The sequence below is a fragment of the Hippocampus bargibanti genome, linkage group LG12 (genome assembly GCF_051943395.1).
Source record: "Hippocampus bargibanti isolate YZ-2025 linkage group LG12, ASM5194339v1, whole genome shotgun sequence".
In the NCBI taxonomy this organism is placed as follows: domain Eukaryota; kingdom Metazoa; phylum Chordata; class Actinopteri; order Syngnathiformes; family Syngnathidae; genus Hippocampus; species Hippocampus bargibanti.
In genome coordinates, this window is record NC_142745.1 from 2497039 (window position 1) to 2512754 (window position 15716).

At 37.2% G+C, this 15716-nt stretch overlaps 1 protein-coding gene across 2 annotated transcripts; it reads left to right on the forward strand.

Moving 5' to 3' along the window:
* The first annotated feature begins 132 nt into the window (after window positions 1-132).
* Window positions 133-14518, forward strand: LOC148889960 (dynein axonemal intermediate chain 1-like). Of its 2 annotated transcripts, XM_089009351.1 has the most exons (20): window positions 133-235; window positions 401-445; window positions 559-651; window positions 828-908; window positions 2100-2226; window positions 2427-2482; window positions 2976-3122; window positions 3211-3270; window positions 3357-3482; window positions 3578-3662; window positions 4212-4329; window positions 5199-5242; window positions 5341-5588; window positions 5748-5837; window positions 6638-6725; window positions 6882-6961; window positions 7124-7272; window positions 8864-8963; window positions 10886-11071; window positions 12491-14518. In XM_089009351.1, the coding sequence occupies exons 1-20, from the start codon at window positions 200-202 to the stop codon at window positions 12593-12595; spliced, it is 2064 nt and encodes a 687-aa protein (XP_088865477.1). In that variant the 5' UTR covers window positions 133-199; the 3' UTR covers window positions 12596-14518. The 2 variants fall into 2 exon arrangements, with proteins under 2 accessions (XP_088865477.1, XP_088865476.1); XM_089009350.1 differs by having other exon boundaries at window positions 198-445.
* Window positions 14519-15716: the final 1198 nt, after the last annotated feature.

Sequence of the window (15716 nt, forward strand, 5' to 3'; positions counted from 1 at the left end):
CCAGTAGAGGTATTATTATCCCTGGGTGGCAGTAATGCACCTCAAGAGTTGTTTGCGAGCTCCCAGCAGGACAATCGAAGAAGCTCTATTGAGACTTGTGGTCGTCCTGGCAACCAGTATACAACAGGAGCATCCAAGCCAGGCTTCATCTGCTGCCACTTTGCTTTTTAGTCCGATCCAAAGTTGACTACGTTTGAAGATGCCAATCAATAATGTTGCAGGACCTGGGAAAAAGGTACCATTTATCAATGGAGTCGACATGGACTTATTATAAACGCATCAGAAATAGATAACACAGGGCTGTGGCTCATTGAATAAAAGCATACGATATGTAATATTGAAATTTTAAATGAGCGTCTGTAATCTTTGGTTGCTGTTGTTGTTTTTTTCAATTGTTCAGAAGGTGCCTGCTTCAAAATCACAAAAAGCAACCAATAAGAGAAAGGTGAGTCATTTCTTCAAAAACACAATTTACATTTCTTCAAATAATTTTGCACTAAGAACAAATAATGGAGTTGGGGGGGAAAAAACAGAGCAACTCACAGAGCACCATTACAGGATGAGGAAGATGATTTTGGTGATTATGGATGGGAAGAAAGGACTCATGGCAAACTTACCAAACCTGCTGATCAACTGGATCTCACTGAAGCTGTAAGAGAAAACTCACCAAAAAAAAAAAACAACTCATCATGTTGACAATATGAGTTACACTGATAAACGACTCAGGATTATATGTATATGTATATGTATATGTATATGTATATGTATATGTATATGTATATGTATATGTATATGTTCTCTATTTGTTTCTATATGAATCCAACTAGGAGTTAAAGGAGGAAGTCACAAGGATTCTGACAGCCAAAAATCCACACGCGCCGCAAAATATCGTCCGATACAGCTTTAAGGTAAACCTGAGCGCAGAAAATTACTGTATTTTCTCAATTATATAATGCACCAGATTATAAAGTACACCTTCAACGAATGACTACAGCGATACCTTGGTTTACGAATTTAAGGCAAAGTGTGTAAGGCGAAAAGTGTGTATCCCAAAAATTAATTTCCCATAGGAAACCATTAAAATGAGAATAATCCGTTCTCAGGTCCCCATAAAACATAATTTTCTACTTTCTAACCCTTAAAACTCCACACAATATACATTATTTTATGTATAATAAATGTGCTATAGTATTATAATTAAAAAAAGTAAACTGTACTATATAATAAAGTCGTTTTATTTACCTTTGTTATGGTCGTTGATGGCTTGATGGAATTGAGTGGCTGGTTTCCTCAGCATTAAACACTTGATGAGGAACGTAGCCTTCTTCTTTCACCATCTTGAGGAATGAACCCTTGTAGGTCCTTTCTTTGTGATAATTTTATCTAGTTCCCCATCAATTGTGTTCTGTTTAGCTGGGTTGATAGCTTTTTGCATCAAGTGTACAGATGGCTTGTGCGGGTTGTTTTTGGAGCCTCATTTATGGGATATTTTAACCTTGCAGTCCACACTCTGCCTTTGAACTATCAAATATGAAACTCTCTCACTGTCATCTGCCTGTCTCTTTAATGTTTAAACCACCCCCCCCCCCCCTCACTGCTGCGTTCTTGACCAATCACGTGGCTTTAACCAAAGACTGGGGGTGGGGAATACAGGACAAAACCAGTCGGTTGCCATTTTCTTGTTAGAAGAACGGGCGCATTTTCGAATGACTCATTGAGGCAGCTCCGTGTACGAAAAAACTTCAGAAGCCAAGGTAAAGTTTGTTTGCCAAGGTAAAATTTCATAAATGTAACGTTCGTAAACCACGGGGTTCGTAAGCCAAAGTATCACTGTATTTCCATATACGTAGTATAAAACATTATAAGGCGCATGGTCAGCTTTTGAAAAGAAAAATGAAGGCTTTTAGGTGCGCCTTATAGTGCGGAAAATACGGTATTGACTTTCGTTAGTGCTAAAATTAATGACCTGTGATTGCCATCAATCACAGGTCATCATTTGAAAAACCAGACTTTCGTCGTTGCGTATCATTGCAATTACCACGTAGGACACTGAACTGGAATGAATATTTCGGATACGGTAACTCTTTTGTCTTTTTCAGGAAGGGGCTTTTAAGCTGACCAGTGTTGTTGATCAGATGGCTGTCCACTTTGTCCTGGATGGTTGTCTCATTCATCAGGACTCGGATGAGGCTCGCAGGCTAGTAGCCAGTGAAGACCTTCTAGAAGGTGTTCTCAGTGTTCGCTAACATTTTATGTTTTATGGCAAAAAAAATCTGGGTAAATACAGACCTTTTGTGTGTTATTAGGGTTCTTTCTGTCCGCATCGATCGCCTGAGTACACTGAATTCGGATGCAGTTCATCTTTAGGCCACAAAATGTCGCTATTAGCATGTTTTGAAATTCAAAAGCATCTCGGTTGTTTGCAGAGACAACAACGGTTGATACTGGAGTCGAGCCTGATGGGGGGAAAACAGAAACATTGGTAAACTGGGGTTTTTTTTTCGTTTATATTACAGATTTTTTTTTTTGTGGGGGGCGGGTGAAAAATAAACATTCAGTTCTGGTCATTTGAGGATCCTTAAGTCATCTTCTTTTCCTTACTTCTTCTTTTCAGAATCAGAATCAAAATGAGAAAACCTTTATTCGTCCCACAATGGGGAAATTTGCAGTCCACAGCAGCAATTTGAAAGGGGATGGGGTGGCGGAGGGGGTGAAAGGATAGAAAACAAGATATTCTAAGCATAGCAAAATAAAAATATCAACTATATACTGTAAATGTGCAAAACCGTTTCATGAAAAAATGTACGTAGTTCAAATATCACTTTCATCACTTTACTCTTGTGAAATGTAAATTTTTCCACTGTGAGACGAATAAAGGCTGATCTAATCTAATCTAATCTAATCTAATCTAATCTAATCTAATCTAATCACTCGGTGTGATTTTAGCTTCAGATTGTTTGTCGGTCTCCTTGCAGGATGCATCTGGAGATGAGGATGAGGATGTTGGAGAAGACGACAGGTCGGATAGCGGTGCCTCCAAAACAAATGAGCAGGAGACAAAATGTACAAACCAGTTCAATTTTATCGAAAGAGCTTCGCAAACACTCAATAATGCACTGAGGGTAGGAATGAAATAAAATCTCATTTCTATTGTCTTTTTCTTAGAGTAAAAAAAAACAAGTCAAGACTTCAAGTTGTGTTTCTATGCAGGAAAAAAGCTGCCAAACGGCACCGCCTCCACGCTGCAACTATTCGGCCACCGCGACTCAGGTGGCGGATTCTCTGACTTCAATTCCGTTATAAGAATATTTATAAAATACTTAAAATTGCTCAAAAAGTCTTTTTGGTCTTTTCAGTGGGAGATATATGATGCATACACGGAGGAGTTGCGGAAACAAGAAATGAAAAAAGAGAAGCAGAAAGCTTTCCAAATCAAGAAAGACGGTGACCACAGCAAAAAGAAGACAACCAATGACACGCAGGTATACCTCAATTTACTTGCCGTGTTTTTTTTTCTGCATTGGCTTGACAAATTGTATATATAAATATGTATATATATATTTGTTTCTCTCTGCAGAATGATGACATCACAACAATGGCCATACCAGTCACACTTTTGGAACGAATGGTCAATCAGAATACATGCAATGACATAGCACACGGTGGGTTCATTCATTCATTCATTCATTCATTCATTCATTCATTCATTCATTCATTCATTCATTCATTCGTTTATTTATCTATAGTTTTGTGTAGTTTATTTATTTATTTATTTATTTGTTCATTTATTTATTCATTTATTCATGTAATTATTTGCTTCTTTTTATTTAATCGTCTGTATATCTGTTAGTTTATTTATTTATTCAGTTATTTGTGTGGTTATGTGTTTATTTACTTATTTATTTATCTATAGTTTTGTGTAATTTATTTATTTATTTATTTATTTACTTATTCATTCATTCATTCATTTATTCATTCATTTATTTATTTGCTTCTTTTTATTTAATCGTCTGTATATCTGTTAGTTCATTCATTCATTCATTCATTCATTCATTCATTCATTTGTGTGGTTATGTGTTCCTTTATTTATTTATTTATTTATTTATTTATTTGTTTGTTTTGTCCAATGCTTGTGTGAGATTCTCGATTCAAATTGTAGTCTGTAACAGCGCCACTATAATATTTTCCATTTTCCTCATGCGTCCTCTCAGATTTCAAATACTTTGAGGATGCGGCAGATGAATTCAGGGAACAAGAGGGCACGCTTCTTCCCTTGTGGAAGTTCCAGTACGACAAAGCCAAATCAATGAGTGTCACGGCACTTTGCTGGTAGGCCCGCGCAAACTTAAAGGACAACCGACATCACTTTTTTTGTTTCCTAACTGACATCAGAAAAACGTTTTATAGCATCTACAATACCCAAACCACGCAGTATGATATTTTTAGTCAAATAAAAAACACCAATAAAAATGACTTAGTGTCCAAAAAAACGACTTCAAAATGAAACCGGAAGTGGCCAGTTTCAGAAGGTCCCGCCCCCTTGTTGGAGACGTCACACCAAGACGTTTTTCCTTGCTCGAGAATCAAAACAATGGCTTCAGATTCGGAGAATATGCTTTCTTATTCATCATCCAGTTATGAATATGATTCAAATAGTTCTGAAGAGGAAAGCATACATGTTTGCAATTGATTAAATAATTTATTTCGTGCCATTTTGAGGTATCTGGGGGCGGGAAATGTAACACCAAAAAGAGGCAGAAGAGGGCGACAAAGCTCCGTGTAAGGAATTAATCAGCCCGTTTCCACAGGCTGATTAATTCCTTACACTGAGCTTCGTCGCCCTCTTCTGACGCTTTTTGGTGAAACACGAAGTTTTCAGACCAAACAAAGTACAGCAAAATGCATTGACGTGATGGAAGGACTGCTACAATGTGTCCTTTTTTCGGTCAGGGGCGTTCCTTCAGTGACGTAACGTGAGAACTCGTCACCAACTCAAAAACAAGACTTCCGGAATATTCAGCGCGAGTCTTAATAGGTGAAATATAGCTATATGCGGTGGAATCTTTGTCAATTACGCTCAGTAGAAGTCATTTGAAGCCATTTTACAAATTATGGACACAACTTGTCCAGAGACGTCGGTTGTCCTTTAAACGGCAAGATCAGAGCAGGAAGACTCATGTATGTGCCTTATACCACAGGAATGAGAAATATCCCGATCTTTTTGGCGTGGCCTTGGGATCTTGTAAGTCATTGGCATGAACATAAGCAAGATTTGACTTTCCAAGACGCATATGTGATGATTAGCATGACCGTAGAAACATCATTTCGTTTATTTTTAAGATGACTTCAGCAAACAGGGCCGTGGGATGCTCCTCTTCTACACCTTGAAGAACGCCACCTTCCCCGAGTACATCTTCCCGACAGGTTGCGGAGTCATGAGCCTCGACATCCATAAGCGATATTCATATTTGGTGGCAGCCGGTTTGTACGACGGCTGCGTTTGTGTGTACAACTTGAAGAAGAAGGGAGCGGAATCTGAATACAAGAGCAATGTGAAAACTGGCAAGCACACTGACCCTGTCTGGCAGGTGAGGGATTATATGACGGGACATAAAATACAATTAGCTTACTTGCAAGCCCGCTGTGGCTAAGTGGTTGAAGAAAAATGGATTGATATATTTATCAGTCATGGTCTGTTATGTAAAAAAAAATTGGTTTCTTGTAATTGATGATGGCGTTTCAATCAGGTACGATGGCAGAACGACGACATGGACAACAAGCACAATTTCTATTCTGTCTCCTCTGATGGCCGTGTAGTGTCTTGGACACTCATCAAGGTCGGTTTTGTGAACGGTATCGATATATTACGTTTGGATAGTATAATCCATGGTTACTTCTCAAAACATAATAGGTTTTATATTTTGAACGAAATGGGACACAAAATGGATGAGATAGCCAAAGGCAAATGACTCATGACTCTCTTCCTGGAATTGAACGAGTTGGCATTAAAGCAGTTCATTACAAAGCAGGGTCACTTTTAATGTTTGTTTGCGTATTTATTTATTTATTTGGTTGTTTATTTGGTTGTTTGTTTATTTATTTTTTTATGTTTGTACACCCGTACATACGTACGTACATACGTATGTCTATTCATTTAGTCATTTATTTATTTATTTATTTATATATTTATTTATTCGTTTATTCGTTTATATATTTTTTAATTTATTTGTTAATTTGTTATTTATTTATTCATTTATTTGGTAATTTATTTACTCATTTATTTATTCGTTTATTATTTTGTTCATTTATGTGTTCGTTTATTTGTTCATTTATTTATTTATATATTTTGTCATTTATTTATGTATTTGTTCATTTATTTGTTCATTTATTTGTCCATTTATTTATTTATATATTTACTCGTTTATTGATCTATTTGTTCATTTATTTATTTATTCATTCATTCATTCATTCATTCATTCGTTCATTTATTTATTTATTTATTTATTTATTTATTTGTATTCATTATGTATTTATTTACTATTTCTATATATATTTGTTGATTTATTTTTTACTCTACTACTAGTTTGTTTAGCACAGTGTGGGTAAATGTATCATCATGTTATTTGCACGTCTGCAGAATGAGCTGGTCTTCTCGGATATCATCAGGCTCACCGTGACTGATTGTGTGTCGGATGGTCCCGGTGGTATTCAGGAGCGCAACACTGGTGGGATTTCACTTTCTTGTGATAGTATCGTAACACCCTACCAGAAATTGTCAAGATTATTTTTATGGTGAAATGCTTTGTGTACATTAGTCAGGCATTTGTCTATGATTGTGGACTGTGTTTTTAAGTGCCTCCATCCATCATCCTTGTTTGCAGTTGGCGGTATATGCTTTGACTTCCACAAACAGACCGACTCGCTTTTTGTCGTTGGCACTGAACAGGGGAAAATACATAAGGTATGTTGAAATTCACTCCACCACCCAAGATTTGGCTGTCAATCAAAACAATCAGAGGCTTGATATACAGCAGCTGTGCCCACAAGCCATAAAGCTGATTTAGTCTGAGAGTGCATGCACTTTATTCGTCAACACTGTATCCTATTTTTCTTATTTCTCCAGTGCTCCAAGAATTACTCCAACCAATTCCTTGAGACTTACGCTGCCCACCACATGGCAGTGGATGCCGTCAAGTGGAATCCTTACCACCCAAAGGTTTTTATCTCTTGCAGCTCAGACTGGACTATCAAAATCTGGGACCATACTGTCAAGTAAGACTAATGCTGGATGAAAGATTAAAAAAGTACAAATCTTACTTTGAATACAAAGAGTGTTTATACGTGTCTTTGTACATATTTTATTGTGCTGCATAGGACCTTACATTCTCTATGCATGATTTTATAACACTTTTGTTAGACGTGTTAGCTTGACTGCTACAAGATGTCCAAAGTCTGGACATATAAATAAATAACAAATAAATAGCAAATAAATAAATAAATAAAGTAAATAAATACATAATGAATACAAATAAATAAATAAATAAATAAATAATAAATGAATGAATGAATAAATGAACAAATAGATAAATGAACAAATAGATCAATAAATGACTAAATAAATAAATAAATGAACAAATAAATGAACAAATACATAAATAAATGACTAAATATATGAATAAATGAACAAATAAATGAACAAATAAATGAACAAATACATAAATAAATGACAAAATATATAAATAAATAAATGAACAAATAAACGAACACATAAATGAACAAATAAATGAACACATAAATGAACAAATAGATAAACAAATAAATAAATAAATAAATAAATAAATAAATAAATAAATGCGGCCCCAAGTCAATTTTCATCTGGCCCGCAGCCTCCATCATAAAATCAAGAAAAAAAAAAGTAGAATTAATACATTAGATAGTAGCACTGTTACCTGCGTGTGCTAAATGCTGCTATCTATTAGGAACGGCAAATTAGTATACGAGTAATGGCCTGAAAGAGCTTCCCAAATTTCTAAAATGGCGACAATCCACAAAAAGAAAACAAAACAATTACTTCTATTAAACTGTTACAAAAATGTTTGTCTTAAAAAGTGACATTCAGTGACTATCCCATGAAAATTTTCAATGCCAATCGAATTGTGATATGCATGTTTCAAGTGAACCAAAATACAGTAAAGTCTCGTTATATATCGATATCGGATATATCGATAGTCCCGGTTATATCGATACTATTTCTATGCACGCACGGAGAAAATTACATGCAAACAGAGTCGGATATATCGATAGTCCCGGTTATATCGATATTTTTTCGGACTCCCTTGAATATCGATATAACGAGACTTTACTGTACTAGATGAAAATTTCAATACAAAAAACAAATGTGAAACACAAACAGGAATTTCACTGAAATGTATTGAAATGAATTGCTGTTATACTTTGTTGAAGAACTTCTGTCATGTTGGGCCCCCTACATTTTTAACACACCAAATCTGCTCCCCTTTGCATAAAGTTTAGACACCCCTGCGCTAAACCATTTGTATCGAGAAAATACAATGATCCCTAACATTATGTAAAGTACATTTTTGCCCAAAACACCCCTTATATCATTTTTCCATTCCTAATTTTTCCTTTCTAAATCCTGTACAATACTTGTTTTTATTCGCCTGTCCTTAGCACCACGAAAATTATCCAACTCAAGTGAAAACTAAGTCAGCCATGTTTGAAAGGTTTCAAAATTCTATTAACAAAACCCCACTAGCGCTTGCTGAAATTTCAATCAATATATTATGAATGAAGACCGATAATACTCACGGGGCTTGTCTGATTTTTTGTTTTGTTTTCCCAGCACTCCTATGTTGACATTTGAGCTCAATGCTCCAGTTGCTGATGTGGCCTGGTCACCTCACTCCTCCACAAGCTTTGCTGCTGTCACCACAGAAGGATTGGTAAGAATTAGTTGAAAGAAATAAATCAAGCAGGTCAAACAAAAACAATAATCAAACGCTAATCTGATCAGACTTGATGGTTTTAAGTAACCAAGATTCAGCCAATGCGGCTAAACCGTGCATAAACAAGAGGTTAGTTGACACATCCACAATTGCTAGCTAGATAGCAAATAGATAGCAAATCGCACAAATTAAGTAGCACATTGTCTTGCCTAACATTTTCAATTATATATTGTTATTAAAATCTAAAGGTGACACGAAATTTAAAGCAATTTAAAAAAAAAATTCAGCAGTCACGATAACGCATTGCAGCCAAGGTTGAGGCAATCTTAATATGGAGCAAGTGTAACCTTTAAAACACCCGCATTTCCTGCATGCGCCAGAATTCTGTCATCACGATGCATTTTTCACTGAGACATTTTCAAAATGACCTGCAATGTTAATTAGAATGGAAAATACTTTTTTTTTCTCACCCTACTCGGTATTTCAAATAAGATTGTTGATATGTAATCTCCCTCACCGGCAAAACAGGAATTCCCGCATCATTTAAAAACGTGAAAATACTGTACTGTCAATACTGCTCACCCGCAGAAAAAAATATCCTGTGACTGTAAAGTGTCCTTGAGAGTTTTGAAAGGCGCTTATATATGAAATGGATTATTTTTATTATTATTATTATTAATACAGCAGAATCTTTTTTTTTTTTTGCTGATGCCATTTTTATTCCACATTGGGAGATTGCACATGCCACTGGGCAGGTATTAATTTATCCACCCATACACCTCAGACTGCTTTGTTTTTGTCAGCAAATAAACAAATAAACAAATAAATAAATAAATAAATAAATAAATACTTATAAGCAAATAAATAACTGTTTGCACACACCTCAGAGTGCTTCGTTTTTGTTATCCAATAAATAAATACATTTAAATAAATAAATAAATGTTTGCATAAATGCATGGATAATTAAAAATAAATACATAAAAAATGAAAAAAAAAATCAATAATAAATCTCTCCACCGTTTTAGAAAGCTGTTAAAAAAAATCGGTCAATTAAGTCTCAGCTGTAAAATAATACGTAAAACGAAAATAATGAGTATCATCAGTTGTTCAGAAATTAATCTTCGGGCTGAAGCCAATTTTGAACTCTTCTGCCAAGCTGATTCTCAGAAAGTGAATAGGTCACACTGTGTTTTCCAACTGTATGACAGTCATTAGATTTATAAATGTCACTTATGGCTCTGTCACCTGTCAATCTAAATTGCATAGAATTAAGCACGCGCTCAATAATCCCCCCCCCAGAGGTCAAAAGATTTTTCCAGCACATAATGTCACCTTCTTAATACATGACATTTGTCATTTTTCTGTGACATCAATTTGACTCATTTCGACTGATCCTGTCTGCGATCATGTGCTTGTGAGGATGACAACATGCCCGGAGGCCTGAGGCGCGAAAAAGAACGTGTTGTGCCAAAAGAGAACTCTTGTTCTCATTTGGGGAGACTTGAAATCAGAGCTGACAGATGTGGAATTGTCATGTAAAGATGAAATATCGCTGGGCTCTGTGAGATAATTGTGAAAATCCATGTTTGCGCTGTCATCTTTGCTTTGTAAAGTCACTCATTTACTCCTTAATATAATTAACACTTATTTCGCGCCATGAGAGTGCGATATTACAAGCACCTTTCAGTATATGATGCATGATGTCATAATGGAGCAGCCATTTTGTCACTTGCCGTCGACTAAAAATGACATCACAATTGCTCAAGGCTCATCTTGAGAATGTCTCGTGACCAAATTCAAAATAAATCTTTGTAAAGGCACAATTTACAAAGCGACTCTTTGATTGGATATCACAAGATTGTCCATGTGCTTATCCATCGTTCGCACATCTCATGAAGTGCCCTGATCATATTTTCCAGGTCCACGTTTTTGACTTGAGCGTCAACAAGTATCAAGCTATCTGCCAACAAGCGGTGGTGGCAAAAAATAAAGCCAAATTGACTCATGTTGAATTTAATCCTATCCATCCCATCATCATCGTGGGAGACAACAGAGGCTCCGTCATCAGCCTGAAATTGTCCCCGAACCTCCGTAAGAAACCAAAGGTAAGAGTCCGGATTAAGAAGACCAGCAGGAAGTAGCAACCATTTGTTTATACAGTGGGGCCTCGGTTTACGAACACCTTGCCTTACGAATCACGGATCATTAACTATTATCACGGATACTTTTGCTGTTATTGGGACCGAAAAAGACCCCAGCATAGGCTCGTGTTCAGCCGATGAAGACACAAAACAAAATTACAGTCGAGGAGAAGAAGGAAATCATTGAAAAACACGAACGAGGTGTGCGTTTGTCTGATTTAGTGGCCCAGTACGGATAAGCTAAGTCAACCATTGCTACCATCCTTCGCAACAGAGAAGCTATTAAAGGTGCGTGGGTTGCACGGCAAATTCACTCTGATATCGTCATGCGGCAACCTGGAAGTTCGCCGTTTATTGATGATTTTAAAGCGAGCAACAGATCATTACTCGTCATGGTGAGACAGCCAGTTTTGACCGTAAAGATGCCGAAGCCTACAAGGAATCATTCCTCGAAATGGTGAAATAAGAATGCTACATACCTCAGCAATTATTTAATGCAGATGAGACCGGCCTTTTTTGGAAAAAGATACCTAACCGGACTTTCATGACACAGGGAGAGAAGTCTGAACCCCATTCCATCACGCCATCAACGACCATCACAAAGGTAAATAAAATGACTTTATTATACATTGCAGTGTGTTTATTTCAATACAATACAATACAATACAATACAATACAATAGCACATTTATTATACATATAATAAGGTGTATTGTTTGTACCCGCAGAAAAAAACGATTTTCTGATTGTAAAGTGACCTTGAGAGTTTTGAAAGGCGCTTAGAAATGAAATGGATTATTATTATTATAAAATTATATTTTATGGAGACTTGGGAACGGATTATTCTCATTTTAATGGTTTACTATGGGAAATTAATTTTTGGGATACACACTTTTCACCTTACACACTGTCTGGGAACCAATTAAGTTTGTAAGCCAAGGTCCCACTGTACCTTCTTTTTTTAAACTCAGTAAGTCAACAATTAGCAGAGCCGCTTGTCATTAGATATGCAAAAAATAGATGATCTAACTTGTCTTATTTAAAAGGGCTGTTGTCTCATTTTTCCTGCAGTTTATCCATTTCGTTATACCTATGGGGCTTCCCTGCAGTTATGAGCATAAAAGTATTGAATTTAATCATCTAAAGACTTTCAAAACATTAAATATTAAAGGTTTCTATACAGTGCATCTAAAGGTTTTATGTATGCATCGGGGTGCAGTTTACAGATTTATTATTATTTTTTTTTTTTTTTGCAATGTCACCCAGTTTCTTCTTTTCAATACACTGGCCGCAGACAGTTTCAGCGTGTATATAATCTCATTGTGTTTACGCAGCAAAGGTCAAAAGAAATCTTGTGTGCCTGCCACGAGTCTTATGTTTGCAGGGCAAAAAAGGTCAGGAGTTGCCTGAAGGCCCCGAAGTGGAAACCGCAAAGATGGAGAAACTTCTTAACTTACTAAGGGACTCGGAGCAAAACAGTTTCAAGTGAACCCCAGCTTGGTTTTCTTGTCACCTTGTGTCCAAAACGTCAGTGCAAAACAACACAAAAAACAAGACTTCACTTCTGCCCTGAATGTCAATTTATTGTCATTTTTAACATCTTGCATGAACATCAAAGGCATTTTTTTTATTTTCATTTTATTGGTTCATTTGTAATTATGATGCTATTTTTCTATCAATTTCTAATAGTTGATTAAATTGCCATGAAAATGCTAGGAGGGGTGACACGTGAAATCACCCCTTTATTTGCTATCGATTAGCTAGCTATCTAGCTGGCTATTTGCCTATTTGCTATCTCCTATCTAGCTAGCTAGATATCTATTTGCTATCTATTAGGTAGCTACCCAAATGGCTATTTGCCTATTTGCTATCCACTTGCTATCTATTTGCTATCTAGCTATTTGCTGAATATTAGCTAGCTAGCTATTTGCTGTCCATTTGCTATCTATCTAGCCAGCTACCTAGCTATCTATTTGCTATCTATTAGCTAGCTACCCAGCTGGCTATCTATTTGCCTATTTGCTATCTAGCTAGCTATATAGCTACCTAGCTAGCTATCTATTTGCTAACTATCAGCTAGCTATCTATTTGCTATCATCTGCTCTCTATTTGCTATCTAGCTAGCTAGCTATCTATTTGCTATATGTTAGCTAGCTACCTAGTGGCTATCTATTTGCTATTTAGCTGGCTACCCATTTGCTATCTATTAGCTAGCTAGCTTTCTATCTATTTGAGTTACTTCTGGGTTGAGTCAACGCTGGCGCATGTGACTGCCGCTGCTCCCCTGCAGAAAAACCGATCCTGTGACTGTAAAGAGACTTTGAGAGTTTTGAAAGGCGCTTAAAAATGAAATGTATTATTATTATTATTATTAATCACAATGCATTCTTATTGTCATATAAAAGACATTTATTTGTACCCATTTGCACATGTTACATGAAACAAGCGATATTAGCACTGCAGTGCACTTCAGCAGTCATTCTTTCTAAATGACCAGCAAAACAAATGAGACTGATAAATGAAACATCTTCAGACCTCAACCAGACAAATGACGTTCATTGACGTGCATTTGTAGTCCCGGGCAGCATTCCAGAGTCTTTTGACTTCATTTGACAATAGAGGGAGAGCTTTACTTTGAGCAACCATGCTGCCGGTCGGCTAGTATGCTCTTGTTCAGTGAAGTACGACTCAAAAAAGGTCTTGTCATTTGTTGGATATTGTGTAAAAGGAAACCGGATGTCAGAGACGATAAAGTGCTAAGCATTACTGTACATAGTACAATCTGAGGCTGGATGGATGCATGGCTTGAGGAGCCCGCGAGGAGAAGAAAGGAGCGTTAGCAAACATTGACGGAGGCCATGGCCAGCACTTCCTTTCATAACTTTGCTGCTGTGTTACTTCCGGGTAGGGTGAACGCTGGCGCGAATGGCTGCCGTTGCTCACCCGCACAAAAAAAATAAAAATACTTGACTGTAAAGCAGGGGTGTCAAAGTCATTTTTTGCCGCGGGCCACATTGTAGTTATGGTTTCCTCTCGAGGGCCGTTATGAATTTGGGGAACCCATTAGAATGTTTAAATCCCTTCAAATATTACATATAGAGCACACAGCAAATTAATTAATAACTCGTTTTCAAATCTGAAGTCAAGAATAATGACTTATTGTGGTTGACATCCAAAAATATGAAATTTTGGCTCAGATTTTAGCAATCATCGTGGAATTTAACAAGTTTGATTTGCTTTCGCGAGCCGAAAAAAATGATGTGGCGGGCCGGATTTGGCCCGCGGGCCTTGACTTTGACACCTGTGCTGTAAAGTGTCCATCTCGATTGCTTAGATTTATGAGTGACAATGACACACACACACACACACACACACACACACACACACACACACACACACACACACACACTCACGCAGTCTCGGTCCTTGTTGTCAGCAATATACTGAGATGAAATGCCAGTTTATATTTAGAAACCACCTCCAGCAATCATGTTTCCTCAGTTTGTGTGCATTCAGCTTCCGTGTCTTGACATCACCGTTATCTTCATCCAAAGACCGTGCCGCTTTTGAATTTTCAGAACACATGGCGAATTATCACTTTTCACCAGTGCTTCTTTGCACACTTTGATTGCTACATATGACTCCTCCCACTGCAGTCAGGAAGTCAGGAGATACTTCTCATTTCGAGGCCGGCCTTCTCCTTCACTGGGAGACAGAACCATCAGTCTGTCTGGGCTGGAAGGGATTCTGCAAGCTCGATAAAGAACGAGACACAGGAGGAGGAGGAAGATAGCGGCAAATGCGTTACACACAATGGCCACTAATGCTGCTGTGGACAGTGCTGGTAGACTTTCTTCGGTTTCCATAGTGGGCCTTCAGTGTCCGGTGTTGGCTTCAATTTTAGTCTTCGTCATGCAGTTGAGTGTGAAATATCTCTTCTCTGCATGTTGCGAGGTCCACATTTGATAAGCTGGTAGACAAAATAAGCGTGAAGTACAGTAATTGTTGTTTCATTCAGCGGGTTTGACTGACAGTTAATTATGTGGATGGAATGACAGCGGCAACGACGATTTTTGTCGTTTAGAGTGTCACATCAATTCTCAACTATGCGGCTCTGCCGATGACAATTAAAATATTTGCTTGGATGACTGATTCCACGCCGGCGCAGTCAAAACACTGTCGTGGATGACGGCCAATTTCTGAAACAGAATGGGAGGGGTTGGAATTGTACAGTCAGAATTAGGCTTAAAGGACAACCGACATCACTTTTTTGTTTCCTAACTGACATCAGAAAAACGTTTTATAGCATCTAAAATACCCAAAACATGCTGTATGATATTTTTTGTTAGATGCAAAACACCAATAAAAATGACCTAAAGTGTCCAAAATCGGCAAAAAAATGAAACCGGAAGTGGCCGGTTTCAGAAGGCCCCGCCCCCTTATTCGTGGTGTCACCCCAAGACTTCTTGCCTTGCTGGAGAATCAAAACAATGGCTTCAGATTCGGAGAAGATGCTTTCTTGTTACTCATCCAGTTATGAATATGATTCAAATAGTTCTGAAGAGGAAAGCATACATGTTTGCAATCGATTAAAGAATTATTCCGTGCCA